Raw genomic sequence first — 21,313 nt, forward strand, 5'->3', positions numbered from 1 at the left:
AAAAGTTGAGGATGTTAGAGGGGATACTTTAAAAAAGTTGGAAGGCTCAAAAAAAAAAATTGGGGGGAGACTTAAAGTCATTGGGTATAGGATCAGGTATTTGTGGAAAAAGTTAGGAATATTAGAAAGTATATCCCTAACTAGGAGGATAATTGTAAGAGTGATAAGCACTTTATCGGTCTTCCAACACCCTTTGACTCCACTGTTGAATATAGAATACTGGCTTGAATGGACCAATAGTGTGACCTAATTTGGCACATCTTATGTGCTTGAATGATGAAAACTAAGATTTTTGTCTAGTGTGGATAAAAATGTAATCTACCTTACTAGTAATTAGTATTACAATTATTGTTATTGTAGTTGTATTTGTTAAGCACTTACTATGTGTCAAGCACTGTTCCAAGCACTGGGGTTACACGCTAATCAGGCCAGACAGAGTTCCTATCCCACATGGGGCTCACAGCCTAAGTAGGAAGAAGAGCAGGTATTGAATCCACATTTTACAGTTTAAGAAACTGAGGCACAGAGAAGTGAAGTAACTTCCTCAAAGTCACACAGCAAGCAAATGGCAAAGCTGGGATTAGAACCCAGGTCATCTGACTTGGAGGCCTGTGCCTTTTCCACTAGGCCATGGTGCTTCTCATTGGCCCAAATCGAAGACACGTAGAATATGAAATGATTCACAAACCACATTTTTCTACCATAGATATGAAGTCTTCCAAGCCTCTGTGAAAACCTTCACTTAATTTTAAGTTTCTCCCGCAATGCCAACCTCTTAATATATCTTTTCCCTTCAAGTCCTGTCAATCTTGCCGGCCTCTGTCCTCCACTTCAACCCCTGATCCAGAAAAGGGTCTTTTCATTGCTCTGACTTATTCCCATTGGCTAAATCATCTATTTTGGGGCCAGAAAGCTTCTCCAGGGTGTTAGATTCAAGGTAGGGGAATGCAACTTAAGAAAAATGCTAAGTGTGTCTGGTTTTTAGTGGATGTACATCAATTTTAACTTGTATATAATAACACGGGATTTTTTCAAAGAAAAATGCATCATGAGCCCTTTTGTAGTCAGTGTTTTGAACGTTGGAATGTGACATTCCTCTCTTTTTGCAAAAAACATTTCCTAGCAGGGTACAGCTTCTCAGCTGCACAGTGAAGTGGTATTCAGTTCTGTCATGGGGGAAAGAACAAAACCAGAGTCCTAGGATATGCTACAGTTTGGGAGAGAGAGAAAGTAGGAGGAAATTTGGCCTGTGCTCCAGAATAAAGGGCATGAGTTGCCATGGGGAATGCATAAAACTCCGGTATAGTGAAGACCCAAAATTGGCTTGCTAAGGATTGTTGCTTTTGTTGTTCTTTCCTTTTCATGGAAAAATAAAAATGTGTTTTCTCAGCAGGATTCTCTGGGCACTTTGTTAAATAGTCCCAGGAAGGTAACAAAATGTAGGTCCTATTTAAATTCTTCCTAATGAAGGGAAGTCACACCGATAGGCCGTTTACAGGAGAGGCACCTGCAGCAATACAAGAAATCCACTGGCCCCATTTAGCATTTATTAATCATAGCTTAGTATGCAGTTTGTACTAAGTGCTCAATAAGTAGCACTGATTGATTAGCAATTGTCTTTAGCATCAATGAGAGAAACCCAGCCCCAAATGGATGCATAGAAGCAGCACGGCGTTTTGCGTACCTACTGAGTGCGCAGTACTGCACTAAGTGCTTAGGAACATACAGTAGAATGGTCCCTTTCCTTGAAGATCTCAATCTAATGTGGGGAGACAAGTAGGCACAATTTGCAAAGGTGCAATAGATAAAAGAGTAAGAACGTAGACACAAATGATAAAAATGAAATTGCCACTTAAATTGGCAGAATAGCTTGCTAATAATATGGAGTGATTAAACCAGTCCAAATAGGGCATTTATTTTTTGTTCAATTCTGGATGGAAACATTCATTTTCATATTTCTAACTCATTTGTATAAAATAGCAGTGGTGTGAAGGAGTACCGGTTCATAAGAAATATGATTGTGTTAATTGAATTTCTTAGTCAAGGTCTTTTACTATCTAAGATGAGCCTTTTTCTCAGCCTTTTGACTTTTACTTTTAATAGGGCTCTGGGACTCTTTAGTTTGATTAACAGTCTGTGGCCTCCAGTGATGCCTCTGAAAATTCTTGGTCAAAGTCAGGACTGTGAAGAGGTGAGTGCTTGCCATTTTGAATGTCTCCCTCTCTAGACTGTAAACTTATTATGGGCAGGGAACAAGTCTGTTAATTCCCCTGTATTGTACTCTCCCAAGTGCATAGTACAGTACTCTGAATGAAGTAAGCACTCAATAAATGTGATTGATTGGTTAATTGATGTCACCTTATGGATTTGTCCCATTGGAGGCCCCATCAGAACTCTGGAACCTTGTTTCTATAAAAGGGGAACAATAATCTCAATTTTTCCATACTTCACGGATATTAAGACATCCATTGGGAAGCCCCACCGTTGAGTAGCTGTGCCTTAGCTCTCATCTCAAGTGTAACATCTCAAAACTAGGATAGAGAAACCTGTCAACTTTTTGTCCAGAAATATGTATAAGGACTAGAGTTGACAGGGGAAGATTGAGTGACTAGATTAGGACCTTAACATGAAGTATAGAGACGTCTAGCCTGTGGAGATACAACAGGCTTCCTGAAAGATCAAATTTTCAAGTTGTTTTTTCCCCACTTAATTTTAAACAGATGAAAACTAATCTTCCACCTCCCAGCTTCTGTTATGTACTCACTGCTCCTTCTGATCGAGGACAAGTTGAAGTAAATGAGGATGCTCGTGTATCTAGCCTCTACCTGCCCCCAGCTCTACGTAGCTTGAAAGGCATTCTTCAGGTAATTTCTGTGGCAGCAAACTGCTTGTTTTACTTAACTTTGACACGGTTTGTAATGCTTACCTTGCTTATATTAATCGTATTGAACTATTTTAATTTTCAGGCTGGCGGCTTAGGTCATCGTTGCAGTTTTCAGGCCAGGGTGATCTATCAACGACTGCAGGTAGTCTTTTCTTCTTTTTATAAGGCAGCATGTTAAACACAGGTCCAGAATGAATCTGGTGGGTTCAGACGTCTTCAGTCCCTTCCCCCAGTCTAAAGAGATGAGGGAAGCAGTGTGTCTTAGTGGATAGAGCACTGGCCTGGAATTCAAAAGGACCTGGATTCTGATATCAGCTCTGCCACTTTTCTGCTGTGTGACCTTGGGGAAGTCACTTCACTTATCTGCAAAGTGGGGATTAAGACTTTGAGCCCCATGGACTGGGTCCAACCTGAGTAGCTTGCATCTACCCAAGTGCTTAGTTCAGTGCCTGTCACATAGTAAGCGCTTAATAAATACCATTAAAAAAAGCTGGCCAAGAAGGGGAAGAGACATTCAGTCCTTAAATGGTGACATTTTAAAGGGAAATATAATTCAGTCATATTTATTGAGTGCTTACTGGGTGCAGAACACTGTACTAAGCACTTGGGAGAGTACAATGCAACAATATTTCCAGTTGTGGCCACAGCCACCGAACACCGGTCTTTGAAGGAAAAGCATACAAGGTCCTCAAAATGGATCCTGTGATAATTAAGTACAATTTACCTTAAGTCTATGGAATTTTTTTTATTTTCCAAAACACTTCCACTTTATTTTCACGCCATTTTTGTAAGGATGGGAGAGACTGGTATTGTTATCCCTATTTTAATGATGGAAAAAACTGAAGTATAAAGATAATTTGCCTAAAGTCATATAGCAGCTCAGTGACAGAGCTAGGACTAGAATCCAGATCATCTGACTCCCAGACACACGGTCTTTCAACTACACCCTTAAAAAATAAACATCTTTGGTCTTGTCTAGAAAATAATAATAATAATAATTGTGTTATATTTGTTAAGAACTTATGTGCCAAGTGCTGTACTAAGTTCTGGGGTAGATACAAGATAATTAGGTCACAATCTAAGTAGGAGGTTGAACAGGTATTGAGTCCCCACTTTGCAGATGAGGGAACTGAGGCACAGAGAAGTAAAGTGACTTGCCCAATGTCACCCAGCAGACAAGTGACGGAGTTAGGATTCAAACCCAGGTCCTCCGACTCCCATGTCCGTGCACTACCCATTAGGCCATGCTCTTTCTCTATTCTTCTGTACAGATTTCAATACTTCCCTGAGTCTGTACCTTTTGTTCTATTGTAATTTCCTTAATATTGCCAGCTTGCCATTTCCTCCTCTGGACTCTGGGCCTCAACAGTGGTATTTATCGAGTGCTTACTGTGTGCTGATAGCGTTGTACTAAGTGCTTGGGAGAGTGCAGTTCAACAGAGTTGATAGGCATATTCCCTGCCCACAAGGAGTCTTACAGTCTAGAAGGGGAATGCTGTTCCTCATGTGTGGTATAGCCTCTTGTTCTGGTTTGGTTCACCATTTTCTTCTATTCTCTGGCCCATTTTAAGTGAAGCCATGCCTGTCAGGGATGAGAGTGTGAGTGGCCTTGCACAAAACACTAGCACTATAATCATTTCCTCTGCTCTGATTCTCAGTCCTGAGGTCTCAAGACTCTCTCATCCATACATCTTGATGGGGGATTAAGGCCACCTCTTTTCCTGTTCACAGTCTCTCCAGCAACAGCCGCCTTCCTGTATTACATATAGTGTGATCTATAAATATGTATAAATAAAAAAGGACATTTCCTGTTCATTTCTCGGGGATCTTCCTTGCCCTCCTTCCTTCTTTAGATTGAGGGTGGATACAGGCTATTTAGTAGACTGTTTAATAATACATACTCGATCCCCCACAGATGCCCAGAAGTGAATAATGTTCGCTTCTAAAATTATGATGTCTCCATTTGAGAAGGTATATACTCAATCTACCAATCAGTCAGTGGTACTTATTGAGTGCTCACAGGGTAGAAATCAGTGCTCCGAGTGTTGGAGTGGGGAGCATATGGTCCGTGAGCTGAATCCAGCTGGCTCTTAGCCACTGTCACCTGTGGCAGCTCATTCATTCATTCAGTCGTATTTATTGAGCGCTTACTGTGTGCAGAGAACTGTACTAAGCGCTTGGGAAGTCCAAGTCAGCAACATATAGAGACGGTCCCTACCCAACAGCGGGCTCACAGTCTAGAAGGGGGAGATGGACGACAAAGCAAAACATATTAACAAAAGAAAATAAATAGAATAAATATGCACAAGTAAAATAAATGGAGTAATTAATTAATTCTCTGAGATAGTCACAGGTGCAGGTATCCACCTCATGGAATGCTGCCCTCCCCGGGAAGAGAGAAACCGTCTCACTGGTTGGCTGAGAGGACTTGGTGAATGCTTCAGAGGTCTTTGAGAATCTTTTCCTCTGGCCAGAATAACTTCCCATCGCTTGCAGAGTGTGAAGTTACCTGTTGTTTGCGTGCTGTCCTTTCCTTTTATCCTGACACATCTCAAATAACAACTCGTTTGGCCAGGGTCACGGTGTAGCCGAAACATTCATTCTCTTACATGGAAGACTGTTTTAACTTTGATTCTTCGTGCAGACTCATTGGTTGTATGTGTGTGTGTGTGTTCTTGCAGTATGTCCTAACATTTAACTTTACTCTTTTCACTGGAAAAAGGAAACAAATGACTGCCTTAAGTTATTTTGGTCAACATATTCCAGTTAGGGGTGGAGAGAGATGCAGGCTTCTTCTTTTTTTTTTTTTTCCTTTCTTTTTTTTTTTGTTATTTGGATTAAGAATTCTAGCACAAAAGGAAAATGAGGAAATGTATTCCATCTGTGCTGGGGTTGTTGTACTTTCTTGTAACTAAATCCTGCTGCTGTTTGTCTGCTGTGGCCTTTCTGTTCAGAACAAGTTGACATGATAGTTTACTGTGACTTCTGATTAATATTATTTATATTTTTGGCAGACACCTTATTGTTCACTGTGTAAATGCCAGCTTTCCATTTTTAAAACCACTAATGGCATTCTCATGTGATACCTGTAAAATGCCAGTCCTTAGGAGTTGTTTAAAAACACATGAACGATGATCAGGCGAGTTTGGATCGGACTGTTTTATTCCAGGGGATAGAAAAATGTTCTTTGTAGATGCTTATGACCATATCCCCAGTCACGTGTACCATGAAGCAGGATGGCTTTATTGCTTTTCAGCCTCCCTCAGTCCAAGTCCCCAGTATCAGCGTGCTTCTCCCCAGAACAAAAACTTAGTGAAGAGAAGCAGCGTGGCCTTAGTGGAAAGGGTACAGGCCTGGAAGTGAGAGGACCTGGCTTCCAATCCCAGTTCTGCCTCTTGTCTGCTTGTGTGACCTAGGGCCAAATCACTTCTCTGGGCTTCCTTTTCCTCTTTGGTAAAATGAGGATTAAATTTCTGTTCTCTCTCTCCCTTAGATCGTGAGTCCCATGTGGGACGGAGACTGCATCTGACCCAACTAGCTTGCCTCTACCCCAGCGCTAAGTATAGTGCTTGGCACATAGTAAATGCTTAACAAATACCACGCTTACTATTATCAGTAAAGCATGGGAGCCCTTCTGTTCTCCTATATTTTCCCCTCATTCTTCTGTATTGGTTTACTGACTACCACCCTCCCTATCTCAGGCCCTCTCTCTAATCTACTCCCCTCCCGCCCTCAGAGTGTCCCCGGAGCTTATTTGACTCATACTACAGTCCAACTGGCCTCTGTGTGTGACGTTACCTTTTACAGCCTAGACTACTCTGCTTTGGTCTGCCTCCCAGCCTAGGCACCGTGGCCAAACTCTAGGACTTGCTGACCAAAGTGACTGCTGGTGTTTGGGGTCATTTTTTCATTCCAGATTATATCCACCAAAAACATTATCCATGCAAATGGTTAAGGCCAATGGAGAAAGTGGAGAAAGGAAGTGGATTTAAGTTTAGAATCAATTATTGATTACATGTTTGTAATAATAACAATAATGGTATTTGTTAAGCACTTATTATGTACTGCACTGTACTACTACTAATAATAATAATAATGGTGGTATTTGTTAAGCGCTTACTATGTGCAAAGCACTGTGAGCCCCGGGCTTAATCCCCAGTCTTAATCCCCATTTTCCAGATGAGGTAACTGAGGCACAGAGAAATTAAGTGGCTTGCCCAAGGTCACACAGCCGACAAGTGGAGGAGCTGGGATTCGAACCCATGACCTCTGACTCTCAAGCCCTCGCTCTTTCCAATGAGCCACACTGCTTCCCCTGCTAAGCACTGGGGTGGATACAAGTAAATCGTGATGAACGCAGTCCCTGTCCCACATGAGGCTCACAGTCTTAGCCCCCATTTTATGGATGAGGGAACTGAGGCCCAGAGAAATGAAGTGACTTGCCCAAGGTCACCCAGCAGAATTTTTGTTAATATGTTTTGTGTTGTTGTCTGTCTCCCCCTTCTAGACTGTGAGCCCGCTGTTGGGTAGGGACCATCTCTATATGTTGCCAACTTGGACTTCCCAAGCGCTTAGTATAGTGCTCTGCACACAGTAAGTGCTCAATAAATAGGATTGAATGAATGAATGAATGAAAGCAGCAGAGCCAGGATTAGAACCCATGACCTTCTTACTCCCAGGCCCGTGCTCTAGCCACTACGCCATGCTGCTGTTTATGACATCTAAGTTTAACTAGTGTGGTGTACTGCAAGAATATCCAATTAAATTGTCTTTATAATTGTCAGAAAAATGGTTTTAAAACATCCATTACATCAATTATTAATTTTCAAATTGACCAGTGTACTAGGGGACCCTATAATGTTTGCTGAAGCTTTTTTTTTAAACTGAAAAGGGACTTATATTATCCGGGGAAGGGTAGATTTGCTGGTCAGCCTAAATTTATGACTCACCTTATTCTAGCTAAGCATATGCAGCCTTCTGAAGTTTCCCCATGTCATTTGACCACCAAAACGGAAGCCATTTAATTTTTAATAATGTGTCACTTTCCAGCCCCTGAAAAGTCACGCAGTGGTAATGGAAGCTCCATTTAGCCTGGGGCAGTTCTGCCATTGCACGAAGTGTTTGGTGACTGAAAGTAAAAATTCATGAACTAAAGTCAGCTCTCATTCAGCTTTCAAAGACTTGGCTAGTTTGTGGAGAGTGCAGTTGAAGAACAGAATTTAAAATCAGTCAGGTTCCTTCAAAGGAGCCAACGCTTTTCGTGTTGAGAAGCTATTGGGACACTGGAGAAGGGAATAAAGCATTTTTGCGACTTGCCGAGAGAAATTTTTGCTGAGCGAGGAGGGAGCAAAAGAATGATCATTAGCTAGGGTTCTTCATTCAGGTGTTTCAGGAATTGTTTAGTATCCTATAATGGTCTAGGCTTAGAACCTAAAGAGAAAAGAGGTGAGGTCTTGTTCATAGGTCACCAGTGACTTCAGGCAAATCCTTTAACCTCGTTGCCTTCATTTTCCCTGTTGATCATTTTTGAGATACAGGTGAGGTCAGAGAGGTACTCTGTGGCAGTTACAGACCAAAATGCAATACATAAATTAGCCAGCGTAAGTAAGGGAAAGATTAGTGTTACAGTATTTGGGGAGATGTATGTTCTAATAGACTCCAAACAAAATGCATCTAGTTATTAGCCTGAATGTCTCAATTTTATAATAATGAGGCTTTCATTTTAACAAATTTAATTATCTTGAAATTTGGATATGTATATACTTTATCTCAATTATCACTATAAGGCTGAGATTATAGCTACAGGTCCTTATCTTATTCTGGCTTGTCCTGAACTCCACCGCTTAACCCTTTTCTTGATGAAGATTTGTTCTCATTCTTTTTTTTTCTTTGAAACTTTAGTTAAACAGTAGTCTTCCTCCGGATCAGAGAGCGATTTGGCTGGTGGTGATGGATGCCACACTGCAAGCGGATGACGAGAACAGCTCCAGCCTCCCAAAGACAGTGCCAGTCTGTGTCGTCCCATCATGTGTTCTCAGCGCTGAAGTCACTGAGGCCTTCAGAGATATGGTCCCCTGTGATCTCTTCTTCAAGGATGCCCTACGAGAAAGGGGTAAGCTGTGTTATCGATGAACTAAAAACCTATAGACAGGTTATGACAGATATGACAGATTCAAAAATGGGTAGGGTTACCCAGCAATTGTAACATTTACCAGCACTGTCCTAAGTACTAGGATACATACAGGATAATCAGATGGGAGAGGATCCCAGTTCCACATGGGACTCACAGTCTAAGGATGAAGAAGAACAGGAAGTTAAACCTCATTTTACAGAAGAGGAAACTGACAAACTGAGAATTTAAGTAACTACTCAACCTCACTGATTGTGGTAGAATTAAGAAGGATTTGATTTGGCCATTGTGACAATGAAAATGATAAGAGATTGAGTACTGTTTGAAATTAAGGAATGTTGGGGAGACAGAGAAAGCACTTCAGTCCCCTTTAGATGCCAGCCCCGGTGGTCCTTTAGTAATAATAATAATAATAATGGCATTTATTAAGCACTTACTATGTGTGAAGCACTGTTCTAAGCGCTGGGGAGGTTACAAGGTGATCAGGTTGTCCCACGTGGGGCTCACAATCTTAATCCCCATTTTACAGATGAGGGAACCGCGGCACAGAGAAGTTAAGTGGCTTGCCCAAAGTCACACAACTGACAAGTGGCGGAGCCTGGATTTGAACCCATGACCTCTGACTCCATAGCCCGGGCTCTTTCCACTGAGCCACGCTGCTAGGCTTCAAAGCACTGTCTGGAATTGGTACCTTTGGGTATTTAGATGCTGTCTCTCCTGGAAGCCTCTGGGAGCTATAGCAGGAAGGCTACTGCCTTGGGTATAAGTCAGTCAGTGGTATTTGTTGAGCACTTACTTTGTGCAGGGCACTGTACTAAGCACTTAGGAGAGTTACAGTGAAACAGACCCGGCAGACATGTTCCCTGCCCACAAGAAGCAGTTTAGAGGGGGAGACAGGCATCAATATAAATAAATGAATTTTGGATATGTTCAGAATTGCTGTGGGGCTGAGGGAGGGATGAATATCAAGTGCTTAAAGGGTGCAGATCTAAATGCATAGTTGGTGCTGAAAGTGCCATAGTTGGGGAAAAGAGGGCTTAATCTGGGAAGGCCTCTTGGAGTACCTGGTACCTCTAAGTAGCTAATGCGGTTAATAATAATTGCAGTAAGGGGCTCCCTTCAGCTAAAAGAGGACCCATTAGCTATAGCAGTCCCAGTCCCAGTCAGTCCCATTTTTTGAGCATCTGCCTAACGTCCCTTGGCCTAGAGGCTCTGCCATGTTTGAGGCCCTTCTGTCACCTGAGGTGGGTTGGTTTTCCAACTCTGCTTTGGATGTCAAAGAGCAACCTGATGATAAAATCTGGATGAACATCTTTAAGCATGCATCAGGCCTCTAGGAAAAGGCTAAATTTCAGAGGGCCCATTTCCCAGGGATTAAGGTAGAATCCTGCCTTAATTGTGTTTGAATCCAGTGCTTGTGTGCATTTTTCATTCATTCATTCAGTCTTATTTATAACACACTTACTGTGTGCAGAGCACTGAACCTTGGAAAGTAAAATACAGCAATGAAGAGAGACAATCCCTGCCCACAACGGGCTTACAGTCTATGTAATAATAATAATAATGGCATTTATTAAGCGCTTACTATGTGCAAAGCACTATTCTAAGCACTGGGGAGGTTACAGGGTGATCAGGTTGTCCCACGGGGGGCTCACAGTCTTACAGATGAGGTAACTGAGGCCCAGAGAAGTTAAGTGACTTGCCCAAAGTCACACAGCTGACAATTGGCGAAGCTGGGATTTGAACCCATGACCTCTGACTCCAAAGCCCATGGTCTTTCCACTGAGCCGTGCTGCTTCTGGAAGCATGTAGTGAAGCATGTTTGCCCAGTGGCCCTAAGTTTACTGGTAGCACAATGCAGATTTCATTGCAAACAGTCTTTCTGGAGCGTGCATAGCTATCACAGCATAGAGCCTATCTCTCCTCTAAGTAACTGGCAGAGGACACTATCTTTATTGGTGTAGACCATGAACATGGTTACTCTTTTCCTCACTGTGGTAATAATCTGAAATGTCTTTGTTGGCAGGTGGGATTGTTTGTGTTGAACGTACTGTCCTCTCTCTTGAAAAGCCCCTTTTGTGTACGGCCTCCAGTGCTGACTCCAGTGAGCTGACCGGCCCGGTTAAACTAGATGAGTTGGATTCTACCACTCAGGTCAACTCGATTTGTAGCGTACGAGGTCAGTAACCTTTTTGCATGGAATGAACACTTGATGTTTGTTTTTAGTGTGATGTCTTATTGTTTATTTTATTGGCCCTGACCTTGATTATTTGAGTAAGAGTTATAACTCCACCACTACTTTTGGCTTTCTTACCAATTTAGTGACAATAGTCCCCCATTTCTTCATCTGTAAAATGGAGGAAATCTTGACCTATCTCAGAGGGTTACTCTGAAAAATCACTAATAATCAGTAATTTTAATAAGCTCCAGCAAGTTCAAATTTCTTAAGACCTCTCATGGCATGTTGGGATGAATCCTGTGGAATTGGGGTACCTGAATTTTGGGCTGAGGATCTTCAGTGATGAAATTCTCACCCTCTCCCAGCACTACAGACCTCAGCTTATTACTCTTCCAAAGCTCATGGTGCAAGAGAGAAATTCCGTTCCACTGCTGAATTTCATTTATTCCTGTTCATGTCTTTGTGCCTGTGGCCTGCTCTGCACGTCTTGGGCATATTGTTCAGTCATTCACTCATTCAGTTGTATTTATTGAGCGCTTAGTGGGTGCAGAGCACACCTATAATGCCTAATTGCTCCAGACAGTCAGACTGAACAGAGCAGAGGAGAACAAAGCTGACAGAATATTGACAGAATAATGCAAAACGGTTCCCTGGGGCCTCAACAAGGAAGAGATAATCTGAGCCTGAGAGTTGAACTCGGGTCCTTCGGGTGGAACCACAAAACACCAGCCACAAGGTCACGAGTCTGGCCTACATCACTCCGTACATATGCAAAGGATTAAGGATGTGAGCAGTAGACATTCCCATTCAAGAAAATGACTTTGGGGAAAAATATTTGGATGTTCTTTACCACTCAGGCATTTGTCAGTGGGAACATTGAGTCAGTCGAGTCAGGATTTTATGATGGCTGAAAAGATGTGCAGGGTTTTTATATAAAAGATAAAGTTTCTAATCGGAGGTACGATCTTCTCCAGTCAATAACACACATTTGTTTTTCAGGCCCCTGACTGAGTGTACTAATTTATTTTTTCCAGTAAGGAAATAAAAAAGGTCCCGTCCTCCTCTGAGTTACTGTGCCTTCTCTTCCCTTTTTTTTCTGTCCTGATTTCTCATTACTGAAAAATCCCTTCCTTCTTGACACTTTTTCATTTGGCTGAACATTGTGAGACAAAATTTTTAAAAAACATAAATATTGTCTGAAGACAAAAAAGCTATACCATTTTGTACCTCTGCAGCATCTTTATTTCAAGAACCTCTGCATGCATTTCAAACATCCTGTAAACTGGGCTAGTTAGGTCAGTGCAAGACTTTGAGCCCGTTGCTGGGTAGGGATTGTCTCTATTTGTTGCCGAATTGTAGTTTCCAAGCACTTAGTACAGTGCTCTACACACAGTAAGTGCTCAGTACATATGATTGAATGAATGGGTGTTGGTGGATTAGGGACATTAAAAGAGACTTTCCTCTGGAATGAAAAAATGTGCTGCACTTTGAACACTGTACTCTGAGTATTGGGATTGTGTGTGTGTAGTGTCTCGCAGTTCTGAGGCGATTGATAACTTATGCTTTAGGAAACAGTAGGAGATTCTAACTCTCACTCATGCCCTTTATGGCATCAGGAAATTTCTGATAGCTGAATGACATTTGACAGCAAAAATGTCCATTAAGGGTGCTGATGAAAGGAAAAATTGGCTCATTTACAGAATCCAAGTCCCCACACCAGAAATGCCAACCTTATGCTACTAACAGGAAATTCAGTTCAGAAAATTCCAATTTGAATACAACTCAAGGCCCATAAATTGGAGTTAATTTGAAAATGTGTTGTATGGAAATGTTCTCAGTTTATTAGGAACACATACCCACAAACATGCTTTTTAAAGGTCTTCTTGAAAAATGGAGAAGTTTGTGGAAATCATTAAAATAAGTTGATTATATTTCACTTCTACTGAGGTGAAAGAGAACTTGCCATTGGCCCTGATGTGAAAATATGGGGTTATGAAGCCTTGAAGAGTCTCAGTACTGATCCCACGTGAAGAACAGGTGCAAGCTCTGTGTTTCACTCTGCTTGGCTGAGCACTGGGTCATAAGCCAACTTTGATAGATCCATAAAGAGAAATGGCCTGAGGTGATCTCGGTATATTCTTGCATCATACCCCACTTTAAATTTGGGAAGCTCTGCTTTGTATTTGGTGCAGTAGAATAATAATGTTGGTATTTGTTAAGTGCTTACTATGTGCCAAGCACTGTTCTAAGCGCTGGGGTAGATACAAGGTAATCAGGTTATCCCATGGGGGGCTGACATTCTTCATCCCCATTTTACAGATGAGGGAACTGAGACCCAGAGAAGTGAAGTGACTTGCCCAAGGTCACAAAGCTGACAAGTGGCAGAGCTGGGATTAGAACCCAAGACCTCTGGCTCCCCAGCCCGTGCTCTTTCCACTGAGCCACACTGCTTCCCTAGAATAACGAGGTAACTCCAACTCAGAGGAAATATTCATACTGGGCCCAGCAAGATTAAACAAAAACCACAGGTCAGAAAATAACATTTAGTTCTTTAAATTGCTTGAAAGTCCCAAGAATTTCAGTGTCTCAAGTTCTCATGGAAGGAGGAAAAGCGGAAAGGAGAGAAAACACTGCTTCCAACTAGAGAAAACAGGCTCCATTATGATTACATATTTGACTTCAAATAAGGTGAAATTATATTTACTAACCTCTTTCCCAACTTGGTTTAGAATACTAAATAGGCTTGCAGTCGTCTTACCAGTGTTGGTCTGAGCTGGTTCAGTTAGTCTCCTCTTGTTTTCTCCTTCTGCTCCTTAAAGTGTAGAGATTTTTTTAAAAAAAGAGTTATCTGGCTTTTGTTCAAACTGTTGTTCTGTGTAGGGTCATCATATCAATACTTTTTCCTGCAGGAACAGTTATATTTAGTGGCATGATAATATGTGGGATAAAAACCCTGTCCCAGAAGGACTGGGAATGTTCTTTCTCTTCTATGGGGAAGCTATATTAAAGTACAATCGTAGTGTTTTTTAGCAAAAATTTATAGGTGGTTGTATTTTTAACCTGTTTTTAACACTTATGGTGACTGGCTAGGAAACCATCCAGAGGATATCTTGGTATGTCAGCAATTTTTTTTGCCAGATTTTCATGTCATATGAGCGCTTTAGTCTTTTTTTATTTTTTTGAGCCTCATTTAGTCCTCGTCAACATTACAAAACCATTTGGAAACCATCTTGCAGGCCAGCGGAGTTAAATCAATTGAATGTGTAAACACTACTATTTTCACAAAGTGTATGGCTACTCAGGCATGACTGTCAGATTGCCCGATAAGAACCAGTCCGACTGGGTTTTTTTTTTTTTTATTTTTTATTTTTTTTAAAGAAAGGCCCAGTTGCAAACAAGGATCGCACAGGCCACTCACTCGTTAACTCGAACAGCCAGTGAGCAGTGAGGGTGCTTGGAGTCTGCAGGCCCTCCCATCGACTGCTGGAATGCTGAGCCTTTCACCTTCAATCAATCAATCATATTTATTGAGCACTTACTGTGTGCAGAGCACTGTACTAAGCACTTAAACCTTAGTTATCACTTAGTTATAACTTAGTTATAACCTTCAGTTATCTGTCAGAGCTTTGGGGTGCCCAGATTTGACTCCCCCAGCCCAATTGTAGTTTCCCCGTTTTCAAGCTCTTTACATAATGGCTGGAGCAACCAAACCTGCTCCTGATCCACACCAGAGGTACCTTCCCCTGCAGCAGTTGTCTAAAAATCACAGTTCCTCAAGGTGGCATGAATTTGGCAGCCCCACATGGCAGTTAAACCAGTTCACGGTGCCTATAAGCCAAACAGTACTGTGAATCACATTGTTTTAAGGCCTTAAAACATACCGGAGACATTTGCTGAGCTGGACTTGCAAAAACGCTGCTCTGTTTTAGATGTTGTTGCAGTGGGGAGAAAGTTGGAATGCCAGTCATAGTTAAGAAAAGTCAGTAGTTATGAGAAGCGGCACTGCCCAGTGGATAGAGCATGGACCTGGGATTCACAAGGATCTGGTTCTGATCCCAGCTCCGCCACGTATCTGCTGTGGGACCTTGGGCAAGTCACTTAACTTCTAAGTGACTTAACTTCTAAGTTAAGAAGTTAACTTCTCTGGGGCTCAGTTACCTCATCTGTAAAATGGAAATTAAGACTGTGAACCCCATGTAGGACAGGGATTCTGTCCAACCTGATTAGCTTGTATCTACCTGAGCACTTAGTACAGTGCCTGGCACATCATAAGTGCGTAACTAATACCAAATCAGGGTAGGGCCACTGATAGATGTCAGTCAGTCCATCGATCAAATTTGAGTGCTTACTATATGCAGAGCACGGTACTAAGTATTTGAGAGAGTACGATATGACAGTTGGAAAACCGAAGTCTGAAATCCTGGTTCGTTAGTCCCTTGCTTAACTCCTTCACTCCACTGCCCCACTTGGTTCTAATGACTAGACCCTGCCTCTCTCCCCCACTGCCCTCTTTATTCACTGATCTTTGTCACCGACCTATGTTCAATCAATCGTTGGTATTTATTGAGCTGTTGCTGTGACAGATCACTAGATGAAGCACTTATGAGAATCCAGTAGAGTTAATAGACACGATCCCTGGCCTCAAGGAGCCTCTAGTCTAGTGGGGGAAGGGGGAGAGACAAGCACTAAAATAAATTACAGATATGGGAAGCAACCAATATAAAGATATGTACATAAGTGCTGTGGGAATGGGATGAGTTCTATAATAATAATAATAATAATAATAATGATAATAATAATAATAATGGTATTTGTTAAGCCCTTACTATGTGCAAAGCACTGTTCTAAGCATTGGGGAGGTTACAAGGTGATCGGGTTGTCCCCATTTTACAGATGAGGTAACTGAGGCACAGAAAAGTTAAGTGACTTGCCCAAAGTCACACAGCTGACAGTTGGCGGAGCCGGGATTTGAACCCCTGACCTCTGACTTCAAAGCCCGTGCTCTTTCCACTGAGCCACGCTGCTTCTCATAAGTGCTTAAGGGGTATGAACTCAAGTGCAGAAGTGATGTAGTGAGGAGAGAAATAGGGCAGGGAAGCGAGAGATTAGTCAGGGAAGGCTTCCAGTTGGCTTTGGTCAGTTTTTGACCCTGCAGCCTTCCTAAAGTGTCATTGAATGAGCTCTGCAGTATAACTGCATAAACTATTACAGCTTTTCTAAAATCAAAATTGTTTCTGCATCATTATCCGTCTCTAATACCATGGAAAAGCCCTCAAGTATCCTTTTCTTGTCTTATTTTGAATGAATTAAGCCTGCCCATTCCTCATAATTCTCTTATCTCCTTTGCAGGCCATTTTCCCACCGATAATTGTTTCCCTTGGGAGTGAAGCCGACTGTCCCATGGGGAGATTGAAAAACCTCTTCTTTCCCTTCTCTGAGATCTGTACCCCATCTGGGCCCTCTCTTCCCTGGTCTTCTAATTCCATCTCCGTTCAGTAAGAAATGTTCTGATTTTTGTATTTGTGTATAGAGGTGCTATCCAGAGCCAGTAACTCCTCCATCAATCAGCCCATCAATCAATCATGTTTATCGAGCGCTTACTGTGTGCTAAGCAGTTGGGAGAGGTCAATATAGTAATATAACAGAGTGGGTGGACACATTCCCATTGAGCACTCAGGATGAATGCCTTTCCAGTAGGATCCTGTGTCGATGCTGTATTCAAGATGCTCACTCACGGGAATATTTTGGCATTATTTGTCATAGAACAATGGCACTCCTCGGCTGTGGCCATCCGCCTCCCTATCGCTATCCTTGCTTCTCTCTGCTTGTTGTTACACTGGTATGTTTTGTCCTTATGCTGGTTGTCTCTTTTTCTACTTGCTCAGAGTCATCTTGGCTTTCTGTCCAAACACTATATTTTTAAGTTGCATTTGGAATCCCTCAAACCTGACGCTTCCAGAGTATTTAGTTACAATTAAATAACTAAATAGATAAACTCAAGAGACTTCTGTGACTTTCTAAAGATCACTGAGGGAATCCCAAATTAGGAATGGACCCACAGATAACACAGCTCGACCCTCACTCTGACCCTTAAATACTACGGTGAATTTCAGTTATACTGCTGGGTGTGATATTGTGGTTTTGGGTATACCACAGGTAAGTGCACGCCCTCCAGATTATTGGAGGAGTCTAAGAGAACCAGAAATAGGACCCACCGTCCCCATCCTCCATTCCTTTGTTTCAGCATCTATACTATAGAATACAGGAGAGGGTTTCCCTGTATTAAAACCAGAGTTTACTCTCCCTCCAAAGTCAGGACCTTTATCATCGTGGTTGTCCCTTTTCCTTTTCCCCAGCCAAGTCATTGTGATGGAGCCTATGATTCCCATGAGTTTTGGCCTGCTGGCTCCCTTAAGTCAAAATTCTGCTAGAACATTGGGCCATGTAGCTAAACCTGAAGCTAGAGGCTATTTGGAATGTGACGTGGATGATTTTGAACAATATCTGCATTACTATGGTTGGACTTGTCTCTTCTTATGTGAAGTCTTTTTTTCATTCCTGCAGCGAGGCAGCAGAATCACCTTAGAGGAACTTGAGGCTTAAGCTCTCTCTATGATCGTTTTTGTCTCTGTGATCATTTTTGTCTTGTTCCTGGGAAGAGGAGGTGGGAGGCAGAGTCCCTGAGGGGAGAGATTATAGAAGAGGAGTCAGACTTTGCAACTGTCATGTCATTCGGCCCAGGCACTGTGGTTGGAGTGGACGAGAGCACCGCTTTCTCCTGGCCCGTGTGTAACAGATGTGGCAGCGGACAGCTGGGACAGAGTTCGGGAGACGGGTAAGAAGCAGGGAGCTCGAATACAGTTCCCGTGTCCTCCCCATCCTCATTTGCTGAGAGCAGGCAGTAGTCACCACTGGATGTGGAGCACTATACTAGGCACTGTGGGAAGTTTCCAAGGAAGGAGATGGCACTCCCCCTGCCCTTGAGGCTCAGTCAGTCATGGTTTTTTTTGTATGCTTGTTTGTGTAACTTTATAGTTACACAGACAAGCATAAATAAAACATGACTGACAGAAGCGTAGCAGCCTGTGAAGATCGCCAACAACTGAAACAGGTAACTTGACATCCCTGCCTGGTCTGAGGCAGCATGGGAGTGACTGCAGTGACAAGGGCTAGCGGTCACCTCCAAGGTTTCCCTACAGAACCAACTCAGGGTGATTTCAGATCACCGGTCAGATGATGCCAAAGCTAGGCAGATCCTAGTTTTGTACATGATGGGAAGTGGGATTTTTTTATGTGAAGGCTCTGGGACCACTTGTTTCTGAGAAGCAGCCAATGCCCATTTTGTAGGCCGTGTAAATAGTAAGGACACGCTGTAGCACAAAGACTGGAGAAGCAAACTTGGGGCAGTCTTTTCCCAAACTTTGGTCAATCAAACCAGCCACGGGGCTTGGAAATTTCAGGGCCAGAGAGAATCAGCAAGAAAACCAGGTGCCTGTATGGTTTGTCCTATTTCTCCTACATACTTTTACCCTGGCAAACCAGACCAAACGAAGATTAGACAGAGGTCATCTGACATTGCTGTTTGCTAGTAAGAACGTGCTTGAAAGTATGAGCCCGCATGCCGTGAGACCTCAGTAGTCACAGTTCCTCTCTTACTGAAGTGACCAGTGAGTAACTGTAAAAACCCCAAATAGCGCCTCGTAGCTGAAATCATTGCTCTCCTCAGATTGTTTTGGCCTTGTTAGCCTGGAGGCCAAAGGGATTTGCCTTGGTTTATTCCTTTTTCAGTCAGTTCAGCCATCTCCCCTTTGGACTTCACCATCTAGACGCATAACTGAGGGTTGTCCTTGGAGCCAGGTGGCCAAGAAAGCGTGCAGGGATTTTGATAAAAAAAAGAATTCAGGCAGGGAAGATGATGTTCCATGTCTCTCTGCCCTTTGGTAAACAAAGAGAAAACCACCTCCCTTAAGTAAACTGGGTTGGTGGTATTAATGTATAAGCAGTCCCTTTCTTCTTGGTGTTAAAGAAGTATCGATAAAGAGTGTTAGAGTAGGGTACTCATACATTTAAATGGTGATTCTACAAAGGTAGCGAAGTCTGGAGTTTAGTTGAGGGCACTGGGAGAATCTAGAACCCCAAAGACATCCTTGCTTCAAACAGAGGTGCCCTCCACCAGTTGGGTGTTTTCCCAGTAGGCTTTATTGGCTTCCACTGGCTAATATCCTTCAGTACACACACTTAATGGTCGCCCCCACTTCCGCACTCCCTCCCTCCCACTCAGCTTCCTCCCCTGCATACACATGCTCACATACACACATACACACATACACACACACACACACACACTCTCTCTCTCTCTCTCTCTCTCTCTCTCTCTCTCTCTCTCTCTCTCCATAGTCATAGGTGGCCAGCTTTCCCCTCAGTGCATCCTGAATGAGTATTTCCTTAGACCATCTCTTGAGTTTGCTCTCCATAAGCATAGTCTTCTGTTGTTCTGCATGAATGACCCTGGGCTGAAAATTGAGGAGGCATTGGCTTTGTTGGCTGTTCATATGATAGTTGATCCTTGAACTCTCGTGTGTTTTGTTCCTTACTGCGCTGTTTCTACTCGTCAGATTGCTTTACTGTGACAAATGCTCCCAGGTCGTAACATCTCCTATGCGCAGGATGCAACTGGAAGTCTTTCTGAACTGTCCCTCGAGACCACAGTGTACAGTAAAAGTGAAGGTACGTATATTTGAAACTGGCATCGCTGAACCTGATTTGCAGATCATTGATAACGCTTGAGGTCAAGACTGTAATTCAAGGACTGTGGAACAGTTTTGCATGTCCCACTCATTGGCACATGGGGTGAATTTTCTTAAAGGAAGAGAATTGTTACCGGATGTGTAGTGGGAGAAAGTTTGCTGACCTTCTGTGTGTGTGACATATGGTCATGTGTAACTTGGGGATTTAAAACTTGAAGATGCCATTTTCAATTACAGAAGCCTGGTCCATGGGCTAACAGAGAACTGGTGACTCTAAACCTAAGCAATTTTTCTTCAGAACATGTTTAGCACTCAATCAGTACCATTGATTGAATGTTTTTTAATGATATTTGTTAACCACTTACTGTGTGCCAGACATTGTACTAAGCTCTGGGGTAGATATAAGCTAATCGGGCTGGACACAGTCCATATCCCACTTGGGGCTCCCAGTATTAGTCCCCATTTTACAGGTGAGGTAGCTGAGGCACAGAGAAGTAAAGTGACTTGCCCAACATCACCCAATTGATTTCTAACGTTTTTAACACGGTTGATTTCTAACATGGGATTTGTAATTTTTCACTTGTTCTATTTACCGCGTATTCTGCAGCTTCTGCAAAGGAGTATTTCTTCACTTCTGAAATCTCCCTCCTCCGAAGATGGGGTAAGTTCAAGTTGAGATCCCAGACAAACCCATGTAAAAAGCCAAACTTGTCGAGTGGGCTACCTAAGAGGAAAAGAATATCCCAAAACTGTTTTTGAAATTTTCTTCCTTAGGAGTAGCAACAAAAAGTAAATGCAGTCCCACAATAAAAAATGTTGATGAGTGATAGTATTGAATTGAAAAATCTATCGATTTAAGGCTAACGAAGCAAAACTGTGACCTCGAGGCCACCTACAAACACTGGAGGATCTCGATAATGTCCTTTAGCAGATTTTGGGAAGAGGAATTCACATGCAGACTTAGAAAGAAGCAGGGGAATAAGATCAGATGTATATTTTTAAAGGTTATCATAATAACTGTGGGGTTTACGAAATGCTTACTATGTGCGTAGCATTGGGGTAGAAACGATATAGGATCGGTCATTGTCCCCATCCCATGTGGGGCTCGCAGTCTGAGAAGGTGTGCAGGTGCCTTATCCCCATTTTGCAGATGAGAAAACTGAGACTCAGAAAAGGTAAGTGACCTGCCCATGGTCACACAGCAGCCATGTGGCAGAGCTATGATTAGAACCCAGGTCTCCTGCCTCCCAGTCCTACGCTCTCTCTCCTCTAGGCAATGCTGCTTCAGGGCCCTAGATGAAAAGTTTCTGATTAGATAATGAAAAATATTCGTGAGTACCCGATAAGGTTGAAAATGTCTCTTCATTGTTAAA

The 21,313-nt window shown here is 42.5% G+C and overlaps 1 protein-coding gene across 1 annotated transcript in view; it reads left to right on the forward strand.

Annotated features, from left to right (window-relative positions):
- Positions 1 to 21,313, forward strand: part of SPIDR (scaffold protein involved in DNA repair) — a 332,252-nt gene that overhangs the window by 306,787 nt on the left and 4,152 nt on the right. The window contains exons 12-19 of the mRNA XM_038766467.1: positions 2,104 to 2,191; positions 2,721 to 2,864; positions 2,967 to 3,026; positions 8,786 to 8,996; positions 11,041 to 11,193; positions 17,935 to 18,028; positions 19,809 to 19,920; positions 20,548 to 20,601. Coding sequence (XP_038622395.1) covers positions 2,104 to 2,191; positions 2,721 to 2,864; positions 2,967 to 3,026; positions 8,786 to 8,996; positions 11,041 to 11,193; positions 17,935 to 18,028; positions 19,809 to 19,920; positions 20,548 to 20,601 — 916 coding nt within the window. The remainder of the gene's footprint in view (positions 1 to 2,103; positions 2,192 to 2,720; positions 2,865 to 2,966; positions 3,027 to 8,785; positions 8,997 to 11,040; positions 11,194 to 17,934; positions 18,029 to 19,808; positions 19,921 to 20,547; positions 20,602 to 21,313) is intronic.

This window comes from Tachyglossus aculeatus, chromosome 25, assembly GCF_015852505.1.
Source record: "Tachyglossus aculeatus isolate mTacAcu1 chromosome 25, mTacAcu1.pri, whole genome shotgun sequence".
Taxonomy (NCBI): Eukaryota; Metazoa; Chordata; class Mammalia; order Monotremata; family Tachyglossidae; genus Tachyglossus; species Tachyglossus aculeatus.